The 20,531-nt window shown below is 29.9% G+C and overlaps 2 protein-coding genes across 4 annotated transcripts; one reads left to right on the forward strand and one right to left on the reverse strand.

Annotated features, from left to right (window-relative positions):
* The first annotated feature begins 21 nt into the window (after nucleotides 1–21).
* Nucleotides 22–12,285, forward strand: LOC108686827 (cytoplasmic aconitate hydratase-like). 2 transcript variants are annotated; one of them, XM_018192311.1, is made up of 16 exons: nucleotides 22–78; nucleotides 321–491; nucleotides 1,136–1,228; nucleotides 1,288–1,457; nucleotides 1,547–1,692; nucleotides 1,979–2,372; nucleotides 2,587–2,758; nucleotides 2,873–3,090; nucleotides 7,288–7,447; nucleotides 7,956–8,176; nucleotides 8,417–8,573; nucleotides 8,679–8,914; nucleotides 9,720–9,856; nucleotides 9,935–10,082; nucleotides 11,413–11,579; nucleotides 11,807–12,285. In XM_018192311.1, exons 1-16 carry the CDS (start codon nucleotides 30–32, stop codon nucleotides 12,057–12,059), a joined length of 2,892 nt encoding a protein of 963 aa, XP_018047800.1. In that variant the 5' UTR covers nucleotides 22–29; the 3' UTR covers nucleotides 12,060–12,285. The 2 variants fall into 2 exon arrangements, with proteins under 2 accessions (XP_018047800.1, XP_018047801.1); XM_018192312.1 differs by having other exon boundaries at nucleotides 59–141.
* Nucleotides 12,286–13,784: 1,499 nt separating this feature from the next.
* LOC108686825 (F-box/WD repeat-containing protein 4) lies at nucleotides 13,785–19,435 on the reverse strand. Of its 2 annotated transcripts, none has more exons than XM_018192308.1 (8): nucleotides 19,383–19,435; nucleotides 16,390–16,709; nucleotides 15,295–15,576; nucleotides 15,058–15,214; nucleotides 14,775–14,995; nucleotides 14,510–14,638; nucleotides 14,298–14,445; nucleotides 13,785–14,214 (listed from the first exon to the last, which is right to left on the reverse strand). In XM_018192308.1, exons 2-8 carry the CDS (start codon nucleotides 16,584–16,586, stop codon nucleotides 14,038–14,040), a joined length of 1,311 nt encoding a protein of 436 aa, XP_018047797.1. In that variant the 5' UTR covers nucleotides 16,587–16,709; nucleotides 19,383–19,435; the 3' UTR covers nucleotides 13,785–14,037. The 2 variants fall into 2 exon arrangements, with proteins under 2 accessions (XP_018047797.1, XP_018047796.1); XM_018192307.1 differs by lacking the exon at nucleotides 19,383–19,435 and adding an exon at nucleotides 16,887–16,975.
* Nucleotides 19,436–20,531: the final 1,096 nt, after the last annotated feature.

Here is a 20,531-nt window from a genome sequence, read left to right on the forward strand (position 1 = left end):
TTTGCTGATGTGACAGTTGACGGTGTGACATGACAGATCGCGATATTCGCGTCTCGCGATATATCGCGCCATATACACGTACGCACATGTACGTACCACGTGATCAATGTACCTAGTGTCGCTTAATGATCTCATTACACGGTAACTGAACTTTGCCCTTCCTCTCCGTCGTAATTGAGAGAATTATGCGAATTAACTTGTGAGAGGTGTTACATTACACAACCTGATGAAACTTTCATTTCATTTCGTTCTTTTTTTTTTATGTTTTCGCGCTTTTAGTGCCTGATTTCGATTTGAAAAGAAAAATAATTCATTTACAGAATCGCTTCGCGTTTGCGCAACGTGCGGTGATTGTGTTGACGAAAAATTGTTAAGGAAATCGTATATTGCGAATATCATTATTTCTGGGACATTCGGTATAAGCCGTATAAGCGCTATATACATATCGTGCAATAGGGCCGACGTGACTTGTTCAGTGACAATCATGGCTGGTAAGTGGAAAGATGTGTACTTGTTTGTTGGTATTATTTTGTTAAAAAAATGAAATGTAAACAAGTGAAGACAACGAATTTATTATCGTTAACTTATTGCATTAGATCAATTTATTCCAGTGAAAAATATTAATTCGCATATTTCATAATAATATTCGAACTTAAAGGAATTAAAATTCATGGGTGTTTTACGTGAGGATAAAAGTTGCAACATATAAAAAAATAAAATATTTAGAATTTAAAAAATACTTATTTTTATAGAGTTATGTATTAATATAAACGCGAAGAGTGCCATAAAATATTATAATTTCTTATATATATTCACTGTAACACAAATTTAGGCAGATATTTTAATTAATGTTCAAAGTTGCAATATGTAAAGAAAGACAAATTTTAAATTTTGAAGATGCAACTGTAGTTTTCTAAATGTTTATTTATATATTTTTATTATTGGGAATACATTAATTAAATTTAAAGGGAAAGAAAATATATTAATAGAAATTAAATTGGAATTTTATTTTGCTTTCTATGCTATTAAATTTTATAATTTTTTAACAGTATTATAATAAAAATATAAAAATAATATATTTTGTGTCATACATTTTTTAACTTATAATAAAATAAACTATATAATTTTATTTCAGAAACAAATCCTTACAAGAGTCTATTAAAATCCATTAAAATTGGATTGAAAGATTACCAGTATTATGATATTGGCAATTTAGACCCAAAATATGGTAAGTTTTTGTCTTATTTCACATCTAATGAATAAATATTATATGTATTGGCCTTACAGACAGATTACCATTTTCTATCCGAGTTCTCTTGGAAAGTGCCATCCGTAATTGCGACAATTTCCAAGTAACAAAACTAGATGTTGAGAAAATTTTGGATTGGGAAAATAATCAATCCCTTCAACAAGATGGAGTCGAAGTGGCCTTTAAGCCTGCGAGAGTTATATTACAGGTAAAAAAGTATCTCCAAAATTCCATATTTTATTGAGTTTAGTCATGTGCAAAAAATATATTTCTTGCTGTTTATTCAATTACAAACAGGATTTTACTGGAGTACCGGCAGTTGTGGATTTTGCAGCGATGAGAGATGCTGTAAAGAAACTCGGTGGCAATCCTAATAAAATTAATCCAGTTTGTCCATCAGACCTTGTAATCGATCATTCAATACAGGCTGATTTTATTAGAAGGTATGCTTTATTAGAAGGTATGGTTCATCAAGTATGCTTTATCAAGTGTATTTTGATTTTTTTAAATAATGGAGAGGATTAAAGGTTATCATAAGCTAATAAAAAAATAATCTGGAAGCTCTAATATTGCTGAAATGTTACAAGAAAAGAAAAAGTTTTATGTAATATGTTTAATAATATTGTGAGAAGAGATACAAATAAGAAAAATCCAAGAATCTTTTTTTATTTTTGTGTTATATTGCCTATAATGGTTTATATAAATCTATTATTACTATGCATGTTTCAGCAATGATGCCATAAAAAAAAATGAAGAACTCGAATTTGAGAGAAATAAAGAACGCTTCATGTTTCTTAAATGGGGTGCAAAGGCATTTAAAAATATGTTAATTGTTCCTCCCGGAAGCGGTATCGTGCATCAAGTGAATTTAGAATACTTGGCAAGAGTGGTATTTGACTCCAACAATTTTCTATATCCTGACAGTGTAGTTGGTACTGATTCTCATACTACCATGGTCAATGGTCTGGGTGTACTTGGATGGGGAGTTGGAGGTATTGAAGCAGAAGCTGTTATGCTTGGTCAAGCAATTTCTATGTTAATACCACAAGTTGTAGGATATAAATTAGAAGGTGTATTGAATCAATATGCCACATCTACTGATCTTGTTTTAACTATTACAAAGGTAAGAATTTTCCGGGCAAGCTTTGTAAAAATATAGAAGCTTTTTAGAGAGATTTTTACTGTAATATTAAATGTTTTATATGTTTTTATAAATAGAATTTTACTTATTTCTTAATAAATAAAGTTTATATATAATGGAATATACTATATATTTTATATATAAGTAATATTAATAAGTCAGTTATATAATCTTATAAACTTATAATATTTTGCAGAATCTTCGACAAGTCGGAGTGGTTGGAAAATTTGTCGAATTTTTTGGACCAGGCGTAACGCAGCTAAGTATCGCGGATCGTGCTACCATTTCTAATATGTGCCCGGAATATGGTGCAACCATAGGCTTTTTCGCAGTGGATCAACAAAGTTTAGTATATCTCAAGCAAACAGGTAAAATTTTCTCTATCAGTAATTATTTATTTTTTATAAATATCTTTTATGATATGATGGCTTTTGATATAATATTTTATGTAATATATAAATATATTTTTCTATATTATCTAGGTCGATCTGAGGAACACATTGAAAGGATTGAGAAATATCTTGAAAACGTACGCATGTTAAGGAATTATGATGACTCGAGCCAAGATCCAATCTTTTCCGAAGTAGTCACTTTGGATTTGAGCACTGTAGTCTCAAGTGTCAGCGGACCTAAAAGACCTCATGATAGAGTTTCAGTATCTGACATGCAAATAGACTTCAGAAATTGCCTCGTAAACAAGGTTGGTGACTCTTAAACATTTCCGTATGAAATAGATTGTACTCACAAGCAAATCTATTTCATCTGCTGCAGTTCATATTTTGTTACTTAATAAGATAAATAATAATATTAATTGTATCGACAATACGTACACTTCGAGTAATTGTAACAATATGATAAATCTAGAATGCTAATATGAGCGAGAAAGATGATTATTTAGTACATACAAGGGACGAATATTACCCAGTGACTGTAAAATGTAAATCAAACTGGATTATATCCATCTCATGCTGTACCTTTGTTTTGCCAGCTAGCGCTAAAATGAATTTGATCCTATTTTTTTTTTTCTAAAAAGCTTGCGTGGTACTCTCTTGCTAGAAAAAAATATACGATCAAAAAATGAAAATAATCGACAGAGAACTAGGTAACTTATACTGTGATATGATTAGCTTGTATTAACATATCACAATAAAAGTCCCTTTGAACTCTGTGACTAAAAGTTATTTGCTTTCATGACAATCTACAATATATGTGAATTTAATATAATCAAAGGCACTCATTTTTTTTTAGAAGACTCCAGCAATTTTTATATATCAGTTTATAATGAAGAAAAATTCTGATATAAAAATTCTGAAATACTAATGCCGTGGTAAAACAAGCTCGAAAAATATACAGGGTGTCTCAAAATTCGCACATTTGGAGTATAGAACATATTTTATATTAAAACAAACAACTTTTTCCTTTAGCAAAATTGCGTCCGATAAATAATTTTTGTGCTTATTTGGTAATTTCAACTTGCTCTTCTGCAAAAACTACTTGTCAAACGTAATTTTGCAAAAGGAAAAAATTGTTTTAGCATAAAATATCATATCCTGTATTCTGAATGCGCAAATTTTGGGATATCTTTTATACTATTAAATATATACTATTTCACATGCATTAGTAATACTAACATTAAATTACTCCTGCAAAAAATGTGTCTGTATCGTTGATATGTGATCGCCGACAATATCCCGTGTTGCTATGTCTCGAGCATCTTTCCTTTGCTGATCTAGCTTTATGATATTTCGATACAACATATAGTTAGATCACCAAAGATAAATGAACGAGATGTGAACTGAATCTTCAGGTGATATTTTTTGCCATTAAAGACGAATATATGATCTAGTCACAAATTTTTTTTCTTATTTGTGTACCAGTCACATACTCGACCCTAACAACAATACTTAACAGAGCGATATGCATATAGCTGTAAACGTTAGATGTACAGGGATTTGATATTGGATGCAATCATCACCCGGTGAAGTTTCCATTACAACTTTACCGGCTACGATCGCATCCAATAGTATAATCCTCTTACACAACGCTGATATCAATCCATGAATTCTGTACAATTTCTTTTCTAAATATAAAAATTTTTCTCTTTCAATTATTGAAAAGAAATTAAGGAAAATTCAGCTATTTCAGAAGTATTTCAGATTATTTCAGAAAAATTGAGAACGATTTCACCTATTGGAGTATTTTTTCAAATACTCAAAGCTGTGTCCTATTCACGATGAAACTTTGGACAGGTAGTCCAAAATTATATATGCATAATTGAATACTCACGATAATTATTTGTTGGTAATGTTTCCAACGATCGTCAAAATTTTTTCATCTTTGGAATCGTAGAACACAATGCTAACAAACTACGATATTTTCACAAGTTATAGATGAAAATCACACTAGCAAAAAATTCGATAATATCCGAGCTCACTCGTTCACAACAGTAAATGGATTTTCACAATTACTAACTCTTGTCGGCGGATCTTTTATAAAAACTTTCTTCCCTATTTTTGACCTACTTCTGAACTTCTATTGGGTTCAGCCTTATCACAGTTTTTAACATCAAGTTTTTAACTAAGAATAATTCATAAGAAACTAAAAATTATGTTTCATTACTTTTACAATAGTGCATACTGAATTACTATTGAATCTGTTTTCGTAGCACTGCAGAAATTTTCAATGAACATACGAAAAGCACACACAGAAATGTAAAAAAATATTTATTACGTGAATATGATATTTAACTCGTGGTCATATCGAGAAAGCCGCGGTCTTAATCCGATAGGCAAACTACAGCGAATGATCGCTCAACGAACGGAAACAATACGTGTTTAAGAACGTGTCGATCGATTTCTATTCGAAATGTTCAACATTGGCATCGCGTTACCTGGCCTATGACAGGCACAAGGACATCTGTCGAAGAAATTCATCCACTGAATCATAAAGTTAACGCTTCTTCCGCGTGAAATTCAATTCCGATTGAAGTTAATATCGAAGATAGATAAAATATGTATACTTATATACTTTAATGGATATATATTGGTATAAACTCAAAAATTTTAGATTAAACAAAATCAAATTATAATATGTAGTAAATTTTTTTCAATTTAAAATCAATACTCCTGTAATGAGAATTTTGAATCATATTAAATTTAAGAAATGTTACAAACTGATAATTTTAATATTTTTTATGATAGAGTCTTTATATAAAAATATAATCTAATTATTATATATATTTATATCTAATATAAAAATATAATAATATTAAATTATTGTTCAGTTGTTTGCATTAGTGTTTTAATTAATTGAAGAATACAAGTTACGTTTGTCTTATTTTAAAAACTTCCGATTATTATACATCAGAAAAATCTTTCTATATTCTCTATATATAAGAACAATTGCACGTGTAAAATTGCTTGAAATTTTTTATGATATAGGTCTTAAATACATGACTCTCATTCTTTAAAATATAGGAGAATGCGTGTATGGCACTTGATAATTTATGAAGAAAGAAATAATTCGTACGCACATACCATTGATCGATCGATCCGTCCGCCTCGTCGGAGAAGACAAAAGTCTTTGGTCACACTTCGCATAAGTTCTGAAAGACGTATTCAGAGCTCGCACTGAAATTGCTGATACAACATCCTACTACATTCGTTTTGCAAAGCTCACACATTTCATTGCAAATGAGCCATCGTTTGTCGTGCATGCTGATATATAGAAAGAGCTCAGATTTCCTATCAAGGCACAGTGCCTAAGATTTGGAAAGGGATATGTTTACGGAAAACAATGGAAAATTTTGTTTAAAAGACCTTTGATTTAATTAACGTTATACTAAACTAACAGTTGATTATGTCTCATTTTTATTTAATGAACAAGATGTTAAAAGAAGTATTTGTATTTTCTGTTCAGCACATTTTGGTCGCGATTAATATATCAAGTATTATTGAAATATTTCTACAAAATATAAATAATACTAAACAATACCCATAAAGGTACGAACAAATATATTATTTTCATAATTGCTATGATTTAAAATAAATATGATGAATCTTTATATTATTATAGACATTTCTTAGTTTTGTATCTTTATTATCGCACTTACAATTAGTTAAAAATAATCTGATTGACTTATTTTTCTTTAATATTAAATGACTTGTTTATCAGTTTTTTGTTTAAAAATACTTGCCATTGCTGGTTCGTCATTGGATTGTGCACGCATGAAGTAAGCACGAGGTCATAGACCTCCTGATTGCTTAAAGATCTTGCTTTGCGAGTTCGTATTGCTTCTTCAGCAAATTGTGTATCGGGCAATGAATTCTGTCATGCTACTCGACGCATCAAATCTGCCAAATTTATGAAACAGTAAATAATGGCTTGGAATAATAAATCACGTAAAAAAAGTATTATTTATAGCGTATAATTTTTAACTTGTAATTATTTGCGACTTTTATCGTAGCTTCTCTGAAGGGATATTTTCCTGAAGGATTATTATATTTTTTACTTTTAAAAGACGTTTAAAAATATACGAATAAAGAACAGAATATTAAATGATATATGATTTTTAAACTTTATATTTATCTATAATATTTGAATTTGTGGTTTAACTCAATCATAATTAAAATTCAATTCAGTTTTTTCATATACATCAAAAGCTTATAATATATGTTAAATTGAGACCAAAATTTAACCTTTTCTTTTCAAAGCATATTCTTTTACATTTAAATTTAATCAGCATTAATTGCTAAATGAATCTTTTTATTAGAAATTATTTAAAAAATTGAGTATTTTTTATTACCATGAAAAGAGTTATTTTCATTGTACATTTAATTATATAAACAAAATTCTTACAAACAAAAATGTATAATATAATGACAATTTTTTATTATAGGTAGGCTTCAAAGGTTATGGTTTGACTCCTACGAAGGTGGATTCCGTGGGGAAGTTCAATTATGAAGGAAAAGAGTATGAATTGAAACATGGTTCTGTAATAATTGCAGCTATTACCAGTTGTACGAATACTAGCAATCCTAGCGTTATGCTTGGAGCAGGTGTGTTATGAATTTTATCAGAAAAATTTATTACAGCTATACATAATATAATTTAATATTTTATAATTTATTATATTAATGCAAATGATTTATTGAAAATTTGAAAAACGTGAAATCAATCTGTTAACGCAATTTTAAATATCTATCTAAAATTATCAGCATTTGTTAGTGTAATATGGATTTTTAGATTTTAAAAGCACAGATTTTAAATCTCGAATATAATTAAAAATGAAATTAGAAAATAGAAATTTTAAATTATTATTAGGATAGTCATTATTAGCTAAAACATTTTGTCTATTTAAAGAAATTTGTTTCATCCTTTGAAATTTAGATTAGAATGATAAGAAACATTGTTGTATAAATAAAAAGTAAGAAAACTAATAAATGTTTAATTTTTTATCATTAAAATTTTATTAACTATTTAATTATGAAAGAATATAAATTGTAATTCTAGAGAAGGATATGAATTAGAATATAAAATTTGCTACTTTAATATAATATAATACAGGTCTTCTTGCTAAAAAGGCAGTGGAGGCTGGCTTGAGTGTTGAGCCATATATAAAAACATCATTGTCACCTGGCTCTGGAGTTGTTACTTATTATCTCCAGGAAAGTGGTGTGATTCCATATCTAACCAAGTTAGGTTTCGATATCATTGGTTACGGTTGTATGACTTGTATTGGAAACAGCGGCCCGCTTCCTGATGTTATAGTCGAAACTATTGAAAAGGTAGAATAATTTGCTGTATTTAAATTCTATTTGTCATTTTTTCAATTCTTGCTAAAAGGTAAAAATAATTCTATAAATTGTTGACAATTATAAATTGAATAAAATTGCGTTTAAAAATCATTAAAAAAAACTATTAAACTTCGCAAAGCTTGTCATCCATATCCATTAATTATGAAATTAAATAATTTCTTTTTTATAAGCATTATCTCTGCATATAAAACAGCGTTAAATACCTTATAGAATGAACTCATTTGCTGTGGAGTTCTGTCAGGCAACAGAAACTTTGAAGGCAGAATCCATCCGAATACCCGGGCGAATTATTTAGCGTCTCCACTCCTAGTAATAGCCTATGCCATTGTTGGCACTGTAGACTTCGACTTTGAGAAACAACCACTGGGTAAGATATAAAATCATCTTCGCTTTTTTAGATTTATATATACTCTTTATAAGAAATGCATACTGCATATGCATAATTTTTATGCATTTCTGTTATTTATACAAGGTCGCAAAGCCGATGGTTCTCCAATATTTTTACAAGATATTTGGCCAACCAGATCAGAAATTCAAGCTGTTGAACAGAAGTATGTCATCCCAGCCATGTTCAAAGAAGTCTACGGTAAAATCGAACATGGTAGCGACAATTGGGCAAGCTTGGTAGCACCTGAGGGCAAGTTATACCCATGGGACATTGATTCTACATACATTAAAAATCCACCCTATTTCGATAACTTGCAGAAGGTAATTAGATATATAATTTTATTGTAAATTATAAATGCTTGATATTGAAATTTTTATGGAATACGAAAAGAATTTAAATTTAATTTTTTTATCTTAACATTAACTTTCACTTCTTAAAAGTTATGTTACATATTTAGAATTTTAGATATTAATATAGAAAAACTATCTGAGCTGTGCTAATAATAGCAGTCAGGTTAAAATTTTTAAATTATTTTTAAAGATATTTATGTGCTGAAGAATAATTTGCTTTTTTATTGTAAAATTTTTATACTGGGTGAGTTTTAATCAGAAACTGCAAAATATCTGGAAAAATAAGCATTGTACGAAAAAATGTTTCAAATAAACCCTCAATATTTTTGAGGAAGCAATTCTATCCCGCAAAAATTAATCCCTTTCCCCTCTTCATGTTTTGTTTTGATGCTACCGTGAAGAAAGCAATTTTTGTCTAAAACATATTTTTCGAATTATCATAGATGTTTACGATTGTTATCTATTCTTAGTTTTACCAGGATTAATGACGTGGACGCGACAGAAATTATAATCGGAATCGAAAAAAAAGATTTAGACAAAATTGTTTTTGACGTAGAATCCGAATCTACAATAAAAAGTAGAGGTTCTTATTTAAGATTTCAAAGTTACTCTCAGCCCCACACCCAAGGAAGAGCGAGAGGCGGTTTTGTGGGATAGAATTGAGGATTTATTTGAGACATTTTTTTCGTACAATGCTTATTTTTCCAGATATTTTGCAATCTTTGATTCAAAAACTCATCCAGTATTTGTAAAAAAATGAAAAATGATTTTACAGGAGCCATCTCCAATCCAATCGATTACAAGAGCGCGAGTGCTCGTAAATCTTGGAGATTCTGTTACAACCGATCATATTAGCCCAGCAGGCAGTATTGCGCGTAATTCAGCAGCGGCGAGATATCTAGCTAATCGAGGGTGAGTTTGATATCAATGAAATAATGGAGACAACGAATGCAAACTGGCTAAATTTTTAATAATTATTTTCATTCCTAGCTTGACGCCAAAAGATTTCAATTCTTACGGTTCGCGTAGAGGAAACGATGCCGTGATGGCGCGGGGTACATTCGCTAACATTCGTCTGCTGAATAAATTTATTGGTAAAGCGGGACCACGAACGATCTACATTCCAACAAATGAAGAGGTATTAATGTGCTTTCTCGTTCTAGTTTCATTTCTCACTGCATACAGTTTTAAATATTTAATATTTATTTAATATTATAATCCGTTTTAATCCTTGTCACAGATAAATAAATTTTGCATTTTTTAAATATATATTTTTTAAATATATATGATTTAAATACATTAAGGGGTTAGACCGATCAACCGTAAAAGTAGGTAATTTTTCAAAATCGTTTGTCAAAGAAATGTTAATACAGAATCAAGATGACAAAGAAAGAAGTGCATAATATTAAAAAAATTATCGCAAGTCAATAAGATAGTAACAATTTTTTTTCCTTCCAATCGCTTGTAGTACGCATTAATCGAGTAAGATAAAGTCCAGAGAATGAAGTTTACCAATAAAAATATATATTGAAAAAAAAAGAAAAAAAAATTTATATTGATGTAATATCTGGCGACTAATCTATTCCGTTTATGATTCCTTTTTTATGGAAGCAAAGAACTTCATGACTTCGTGTGAGAATACGAAATTTCTAGATTTTATTTAAAAATTAAGGAAAAGAAAAACGCTTTTTAATAAAATTTTAATAAATTAAAATTTTTTTTTTCGTTCTTAATTAATAAACTTGTTTGTAATTCTTTATTATCATCTTTATGTACTGAAGATAATCGAATCTTGATCGAAGCGTCTATGTTTCTTATATAATAATAATAAATATATTATTTTCGTTTTAACATCTGTCGTTGTGGCTGTATGCTCCTTATTATTTATACTTGGAAAAAAATATTACTGAAGTGTTGTTTTGTATTCTCTAATCCTTGACCGAGCTTATTTAAACTTTATTAAAATTTGACTGAAAAAATTTTTTTTAACTTTCGGTTTGACTTTTGGCACAAATATTGTTAATTAATTTATTAGTATCTTGCAAAATAATAATGATGTTGCAAAATAATAATGATGTAAAAATCGTCGACCAATGCTTAGAGAATACTATAAGAATAATAAAAAACCAAAAATTTAAGTCAATCCGATGAGTACATCCTGAAAGAGAGAAATCTTCGACATCGTTTTGAAAAACAAGATTTCAAGAAAAATGCATTTAAAGTTTTACAACATCTTTATATCATGTGCAAATTTTGTGATTCGGAAACTAACTCGAATTTATACTTAAGACCTTTTGTTTCATATTCCAGGTTTCAAACTGCTTTAAAGCAAAAAAAATTTGTTCAATTTGTTAAAAATTTTACATCAGTTTAAATGTTTAAAAAGGCATAATATTTGTAATAGACAGTTTTTTAAATATACATTGGTAGCGGATGTGTTAATAACAATTGGGCTATATATAATTTAGATGGACGTATTTGATGCAGCCGAGAAGTACGCGAAAGACGAAACACCTTTAATCGCTCTGGTTGGCAAGGAATATGGATCTGGATCTTCCAGAGATTGGGCCGCCAAAGGACCATATTTACTCGGTATTCGAGCGGTTATAGCAGAATCGTATGAAAGAATACACAGGCAAGTATTTTTTTTAAGCATTATATTTATTTTTTAATCAATTTTAATCAATTTTTTTCATTGAATTTTAAGATACATCTCTTTTAAAAAGTTAGGAGTTAGCTTGTATGTTTAAAGTAAACAATTTTAAATAAAATATTGAGTTTTTTTTATTTTTGTTTAAAGAAATCTGGTTTACAATTGTTTTTATTTAAAGTATATCTATATTTAAATTCATTTATTTGTAGGTCCAATCTTGTGGGTATGGGCATTGTTCCACTACAATATCTTTCTGGAGAAAATGCAGAGACCTTGGGATTAACGGGTTATGAGCAATACGATATTATGATCCCCACGAATTGTCAACCCGGAGAAATGATCATTGTGAACACGGACAACGGGAAAAAATTCAAAGTGATTGCACGATTTGATACGGATGTCGACTTGACTTACTTCAAACACGGTGGTATTCTTAATTATATGATTCGAACAATGCTTTGATGAGTGATTAAAAAAAATGAATATAAATGATCCTCTTAGAAGGCTACTTAATGAGATACTTAATATTGGTTTTGGGATATCAGCTATACCTCTTTTATAAACAAGATTAAGTTTTGAATACATGAAGGAAATACAGAATATTGCTATAAGCGCTATCGTAATAAATGCCAATTCTTTCTATCATCTAAAATTTATTAATATGGCATTTATAAATATTTGTGTACAGCATGCCATTAATGAATATATTTATTTCATAACATTTCAAATTTTTGTTATACTAAGTTTTTACGCTATATTAGTTTTATAGTGGAAGTACTCCACAATTAAACAAAACACAAAGCTTATTATTCTAATAAATTCTTTGCCATCATTGTTAAAAAAATTTTTTTTTAATATTTATAATCGTTATCTATCTATCTTATATATATGTATGGAAAAATGATATTGCTTTTATGTGTATATATATGCTGATATGCATCATCATCATAATAATAATAAATCGTTGCAATACAATTGACTTTGTTTATTACAGAATGACTTTCAATTATATGTTAATACTTTAAGGTGTAATTAAAAAAAAAATGTACGAATGCAAATTGTTCACACATAAATTACAGATAAATTATCTTAGATCCATTCCAAATCAGTAAAATTATAAGTATACACATAAATTGAAATGGATTCAGATTTTCAGAAATATTGATTTACGAATGTTAAAATAAATACTTTTCAATTCTGAATGCATTTTTATTCATTTATAGAAATTGCATGGAACATATCTCTGTCTTTCAATCTAAAAATAATATTAGCTTTTTCTGTGTACACAAACACAATTGTGAATACTGTTCAATTCAAAATTTTGAATAGGAAATGCAGTTTTTTGAATCCAATTGCATTCAATTGAATCTAATTGAATCCAATTAAATCCAAAAAAGTATTCGCTATTTAAAATACGCATTCGGATAAAAAAAAATTCAATCCATTTTAATCCATTCTCATTTGTTGGGGATACAGTCTATTCGGAAGGCTTATTTTTCTGTTTCAAATATAGATACTGCAACGAATACATCAACAGAATCAAAGACCTGAGGTGCGATTCCATAAAGGGCACAATGCATTGCAAACAACCGAAATGTTTATCGCGACAACCAATCAGAAGCATAAATAATATCATTAATGCTTCTAATTGATTATCGCGATAAACGTTTCAACGCGTGTTTGCAATGCATTGTAGATATATAGCATAATAAATAATATAGAAAAATTGCATTTAAAAAATCGACATATTTTTATATTAATGCTTTTTTATTAAATCAGATTTTATTAGATTTCAATACACTAAATTAGTTTCATACTCTCTTAATTTATTTTTTTATATTTTATTATATTAAAGTACTCGTATACATATATGATAAATTTATTCTCTTATCCTTTTATATTTGTGCAAAAGGTTTTAAACCTAATAAAGTAAAGCATTTTTCTAAAATAAGCGCAGTTCTTCCATGAGGAAGAACTGTCTCATATTTATTTTTACTATTTCATCAGACTGATTCTTTTCAACACAGTAACATTTGTCACAGTAAAATTCTATAAATGCGCATGAAACTTCGTGACAAAACTCGCATAACGGATTCAAGTATAGATCTTCGATAATATCAAGAATTACATCGAGAAATTTTAACAATACTTTGACTAGTTTCTATTTTTTTAATGAACATAAAGTAATATCTGTGACTAAATATTTATTTACAATCATTATTTATATATAATACATAATAATTACAATTCGTATCATTACAGTTTATAATAAAATAATATCGCTGTTTTTATAAAGCGCACTATTTTTACGAAATACATCATATCCAAGATTCAATTCTTAAAATTTGATTTTGCTCTTCATATCTTCTATGCTTCTTGTCACAAATTGTAATTAAACTTTTCTTTAAGCATGAAAAGTTTTATTTGAATCGATCTGCATCTACCTATTTTTTAAATATGCAAACAATGATTTGTAATCATGCTTTTGATTTGAACGGAGTGAAAAGTTTAATTCGATCATGCGTTTATCTGTAGCGCAATACAGATGTGTACTATCAAATTGTAAAGAATAGATTGGGCTGCGTCGAGATGATTCTTGCGAATTTACATAATACATCTAAAAATATTGAAAAAATATTTATCATAAACAATTTGTAATTTACAAAACACATATATCATTTTAAAAGTTTTGATAAGAACCTGAACGAAATCAGTTTTCCTCTGATCCCATAGAATAGCTAAACAATTATACTGTGTCCCTGTTATCATAGTGTATTGATTATCGGATGCAATACAATATAATGTTGCATCGCATGGATCCACCCATGAGCAAACGCATCTTCCAGTTCTCAAATCATAGTTGTTAATATTACATAAAGTTGAAAATAGTGATTGAGCAATCGAGATGTTACCTCAAGTCCCATTTTCGGATGTATGTATCATAACCGCAAGTGAGTAAAGTGTTGGGATCATCCCATACCATGTCTAATATTCCAGCGCCGTATTTCCACTCGTGCTGCATTGTATCGACCATTGTGTAACTGAAATCTCTCCGTTAGTTTTTTTTTCAAAATATTTAATATGTGTTATTTGTATGATCAATCGCATTAAAATTGTAGTAAATATCGTTAATTCTAGATCTCATGGATCGATTAAATATTGCAATATTACACATACCGCTCGACATTGATTACATGTAATGGAACGTCATTTATTCCAGCCGAACCAACAGCAAATGTTATTCCAGTAGGATCAATTGAAAGTGATTGCACTTTATCTTTTAGATTTATATAGATTTCCCCCTTTTTATCATCACCAGTAAGCATTCTTTTATTTATATCCATATTGCATATTTGATCCCAAGTCCTTACATTCAAAAGTTCTGGATGTCTAAATATCTAAATAGAAATGAATCTTACATCGTATACTACATTACTGTATCAGATTCACCAACTCTTACCTTTACTGTACCATTATCCAAACCTGCAATAACATTTTCTAACGAGGCATCTATGGCATTAACAGTAGATTTTACAGAAGCTGACTTCTGTGCGATCATTTTTGCAGTGCGCAAATCATCTTCGAAATTCACCATAAAGTAGACTACAGTGCCATCCCTAAAAATTTTTGCAAAGGATTATATATATGTTGCAAAAATAAAAAATGATTACATACACACACACACACACATACATACATATAACCACATATGATGAAATTTTTCCAAATAATGAATTTGTTGATGTGAAGACCACAGGATTCTATGGTATGATATCTTGATCGGTATTTATTTAATGTCTTCTCATGACGCTTAAAACCATAAAGATCCCCAAACATCCACCAAAGCATATTGTCCGTCATTTTTAGCCATGGTATCATACTTTTTTTCCATGAGAATACAGCTTCTTTTTTATATATTCCATAATGCCAGTTCTGAGATATGTGCCATGCTGCATGTGGTTGCAATAATGTAAAACATCTAAAAATAACACAATTTTCTAATTTTTATTTTATTCTTTCTTATATATATATGTGTATATATATATGTGTATATATATATATATATATATGTGTGTATATAATTATCAGAAAATAGTTTTCTTTTGTAAACTGTAAAAAGTTTGAAAGTTTCTTAATAAAGTTTCTTAATAAAAGAATACATAATTCTTATTTAAGTCCAATCACATTTAATTAGAACAAAACTTGTAAATAAGTTTATCTCTCATCTAAGAAGAGATTTCAATATTAATTAATTAATAAACAAGATAGCAAAAGAGGAACAAAACTTCACAGTATAATAATTTTATTTAGTCAATTAAACAGATAAATTCTAATAGTTTGTATAGAGACAGATTGCTTATTCTAGACTTATCTGAAACTAGAAAGTTATCTAATATCGCCGCTGCAAGGCCTCGTAATTAACACAACTGCTTGGTACCAAGGTCCATAGGAAAAAGGGGCGAGCAACAGCGATGTTCTAAACTTTAGACAGATGAATAACTTCCGAAATACGTGCCATCTCTATTGATTAGTTTAATGCAATTACTAATTGATTGATAATATAATTCATATTCAACAAAGCTAAATATCAATATCTCACAAAAATAAAAATACACATTTAATAAAGAAAACAATAAATAAGATTATCTCATTATTTTATCATAATTATCATACTGAAGAACTGTTACGTTCGTGCGATTGAATTTGCTTCGTTCAAGTCTAAATTTAGGTTCAAAGAAACATTTCGGAAATTTCAGTTCAAACACAGATTAAACACAGTCTAACAATATACCTTTTACGAAACATTTCCGACGTTTGATTCGTAACGAGAAATGATTTCCTTTTTTTATTCCAGCCTGTATCTGATATGATCCTATAAAATCGCTTGCATACTTGGCTAAGTTGTATCAAATCATATGCATTGCAATAATTGAAAATTGAAAGCAACATCTCGTTTGGTAAAATATCCAAACGCCAAGTGTCTGTCATCTTTCTAGTCGTCGAAATAGCTGGTTTGTTTTTTATCACTGCACTAGATTACACTAAAAAACTTTTCTTCTTGTTTTCATCAAATATCGGATATCTATATATTCTGTTCATACAATGTCGTTCCTAAAAGAGAGAAGTTTCTAAAAAAATAGCCTAGAAAGTTCTGGAGTTCTAAATGTACATGCGTATGTACTACATGCATTGAACACATGATGAAATACATGATGGAATTCGTCATGAGATCAATAGACTTGTTTACTTGCACTTTTTGCACTCAATTTTTTTAATGCTTGAACATACTTTTGAGGATTTCAGGCTTAAAACATACATATTGGAAAAGCCATATCATATATAACCTATGTAATAAAAGTGTCTCCAACATTTATCTGTCCTTGTCTGAATGCATGTTTGCTGTACGCTTGCGCATGATGATATGTAATTTGAACTTGAAAAAATGTAAAATATTTATCAAAATGTAGAATAGTTATCACAGCACAATAACAGAGTTTATTTTTCTTTCATCCATTTGACAAAAATTTAACCATTTAGATCTTTGAACTACATCTTTAGGAAATCTAAACATTGTGTGCAAAACATATAATAAATTTTTAAATTATTTTAATATGATAACCATACACTTAACCCAATCAGAAATGATAATGGAACGACATCGAATTGATGTCGAAAGTAAATCGACATCGATTGACATCGATTCGATATCGATTTCATTATCATTTCTGACTAGGTAAAATGCATACATATTTTATATATTTATATAATTTAAATTACTTCAATACGTAACCTTAAAGCTTGGCTTAAAATTATTTACGAAGTAAGGCTATATTTACACATGAAGAGATATTTTTGCTTCGTTGCTATTTTGAGATATATAACATAATAACGTCTCATTTTTTAATAATTTTATATGCTTTCGCGAGTTTTGAAATTGAACGTATGTACATATGGATATTCATAATCGACACATGCGCATTACGATGAAGCATTCAGACAAGGACAAATACTAAATGTTGGTGCCATTGACAGTCAGGGTCTGAGTACAAGAATTGTCATAATACTTAAGTTGTAGACGTAAGTAACGCACAAGCTTTCACGTATGACTTATTGCCATCTCTTGGAGATACGGCAATAAGATGTATGTCATACGTGAAAGCTTGTGCGTTACTTATGTCTACAACTTAAATCTCTAAGTAAGTTACGACAATTCTTGTACTCAAATCCTCACCTATGGCCTTTTCAATATGTATATTCTAAGATTTTAGGTAACACGAGAAGACATACTTAAATACAGTTGAATACAGTAGTGTATATATAGGCTGCATTCCATTTCATGCATAATGCGCATAATATATATTATTTTATCTTTGTCTTTTGCCAAGTGTCAAACAATAAAATGATACATCATGCACATTATGCGTGAAATGGAACGCAGCCTACGTGATAACTGCAATTATGTTTTCGACATATATCACATTAAATTGTTATTTTATTTATTGTTTTTTTAAATTTTTTATTAGGTGTACAACTTTGCTTCCGCCGTTTTTTTTCCGAAATTCGAGGCTTTATTGTAAAAAACTGGTTATACATTTATGATGATGAAAGTATTGTCCATCGCTGGCCACTACTTTCTCCCATCTTTCGGGTAGCGTACGAATCCCGCGTCGAAAAAACTGGTCATCTTTTGAGGCTATCCACGAATCGATTCAATTTTTTACTTCTTCATAAGACCGGAAGTGCTGGTCAGCCAGGCCGTGTGCCATTGATCGAAACAAGTGATAGTCAGAGGGAGCAACGTCTGGAGAATACGGCAGGGGGGGTAGGACTTCTCATTTCAACGTTTTCAAGTATGCTTGACCACTTTCGCAACATGGGGTCGAGCATTGTCATGCTGCAAAATCACTTTATCGTGTCTCTCCTTGTATTGCGGCCGTTTGTTTTTCAATGCTCGGCTCAAACGCATCAATTGCGTTCGATACTGATCGCCTATGATTGTTCAGTCAGTTTTAACAGTTCATGATACACTACGCCGAGCTGATCCTACCAAATACAGAGCATGACCTTGGACGTCAAAATCCGTTCTTGAAGCGTTGAAACCACTCACGACACGTTCTTTCACTAATAACGACCTTACCATAAATATTTGAGAGCATTCGATGAGCCTCAGCCGCAGATTTCTTCATATTGAAGCAAAAAATTAAAACCCGCAAATTACGAGAATTTGGCTCGTAAACTGACATTTTCAATCGAGAATAACTTTATGATGCAGACACAAATCGACTAATGTTTCTATGGGGTTATGTTGACAGATGCCCAAGTTTATTGTATGACGTCTATGATCTATTTATTTCGACCACCACTTACCGCTAAAGCCATCTATAGGAAAACGGCGGAAGCAAAGTTGTACACCTAATATATACTGAACGAGGAAAGAGACTCTCTCAAACTATAATATAAAACATAATATATTAGGTGTAGTAAAAAGAAATCCATTATTTTTGCATGAAATGCATTGAATGGAAAAATAATGGATTTCTTTTTACTATACCTAATATATAATTAATATAATATATAAAAGATTTGGAGACACTGATAATATCTCGGCGCTAAGCTATGGTGTGAGACATAGATGTGTCTTCTTTACGCGAACTGGCGAGTTGCATCAGATCGAGATTATCATAAACTCAATGAGGGCTAAACCGATTAAATTCTAAGTATGTTCAATCGATTGCAAGTGCTCGGAATATATAATGAAAGTGTTTTTATTTTTTCTTTATGTACCTTACAAGCGGAGATATCGCGACGCAAAGTTCCGAACTGCCACTTTTCAAATTAAGATACATCATCATTATCATCGACCGCATTCCTTTCGTGTCCTTGATATTGAGCGTGTTCAAGTTGACAAAGCGGCTAGTCTGCTCGCTGACCAAATGAACATAATTGGTTGTTACTTATAGATCCAACCAATCATATTCAATCGCTCGGTAAGCATCTAGCTGCTTTACTGTCTTAAACTCGCCCATTATCAAGAAGCGCTAATTTCGTGTCCTTATTTCGGCCCGACCAAGTTTGCATTAATCTGGGTTGAAGTTGATGATGTTTCGTGCTCTCCTATTGGTAGATAGATGGTTGGTTTGCATCAACTTTAGAGAATGCTTCGCTATTGGTTGACATTACACGTCACGCGGTGCAAACCCGATCGGCCGAAAACGCTATTACATTCTTTATACAAAGAGCGCTAGTGATATACGTGATCAGCGAGTGCTGCGATCTGGAGCATAGCCATATGGGCGAATTCAAGATGACAAAGCACCTAAGTATGCTTACCGAGCGATTGAATATAATTGGTTAGATCTATAAGTAATAAGCTAGATTTATAACCAATTATTTGCTCAGCGAGCAAGCTAGCCGTTTTGTCAACTTGAACTCATTATCTGGATGGAGCGTAAAGATGCATAAAATAATCAGTACATAAAAATAGGATTTTGTGTGAAGCAAAGTTAATTTAACAGTTGTTTGTGTAATTAAAAATTATTTTCTGTTTATATTAAAAGATGTAATGAATGTATATACCTATTACTTTTTCTAATATAAACCGAAAATTATTTTCAATTGCACACAGCCATTAAATGTTTATAAATCAAGTAATTAAAAAAAGAGGTCGTGGCTATGAACCAAGTTAATTTAATGTTAAACCAGGAAGAGAAATAATATAAAACTAAATATATTTTTATTATATTTCATATAATTGAACAAACATTTTAATCTGTTTACAAGGTCATAATTAACATTATAAAGAACCGACAATTGCAAGTAATAACAGTTAATAGATCACATAAATATCCTAATAAAATCCAAAATCATGTTAAACATTGTTAATATAAAATATATAATACTGCTTTGAATTTTATATTAATAATATTTTAACAT

Source organism: Atta colombica, unplaced genomic scaffold (assembly GCF_001594045.1).
Source record: "Atta colombica isolate Treedump-2 unplaced genomic scaffold, Acol1.0 scaffold192, whole genome shotgun sequence".
NCBI lineage: Eukaryota > Metazoa > Arthropoda > Insecta > Hymenoptera > Formicidae > Atta > Atta colombica.

Excerpts from the sequence above, each read along its gene's own strand:
- LOC108686827 (XM_018192311.1), top strand. The coding sequence starts at position 30 with ATGACAGATCGCGATATTCGCGTCTCGCGATATATCGCGCCATATACA. Across the intron at positions 492-1,135 it reads TTCAGTGACAATCATGGCTG|AAACAAATCCTTACAAGAGT; the intron begins GTAAGTGGAAAG and ends ATTTTATTTCAG. Across the intron at positions 1,693-1,978 it reads CAGGCTGATTTTATTAGAAG|CAATGATGCCATAAAAAAAA; the intron begins GTATGCTTTATT and ends TGCATGTTTCAG.
- LOC108686825 (XM_018192308.1), bottom strand. The coding sequence starts at position 16,586 with ATGACAGACACTTGGCGTTTGGATATTTTACCAAACGAGATGTTGCTT. Across the intron at positions 15,577-16,389 it reads TCGGAAATGTTTCGTAAAAG|ATGTTTTACATTATTGCAAC; the intron begins GTATATTGTTAG and ends TGTTATTTTTAG. Across the intron at positions 14,639-14,774 it reads CATGTAATCAATGTCGAGCG|TTACACAATGGTCGATACAA; the intron begins GTATGTGTAATA and ends GAGAGATTTCAG.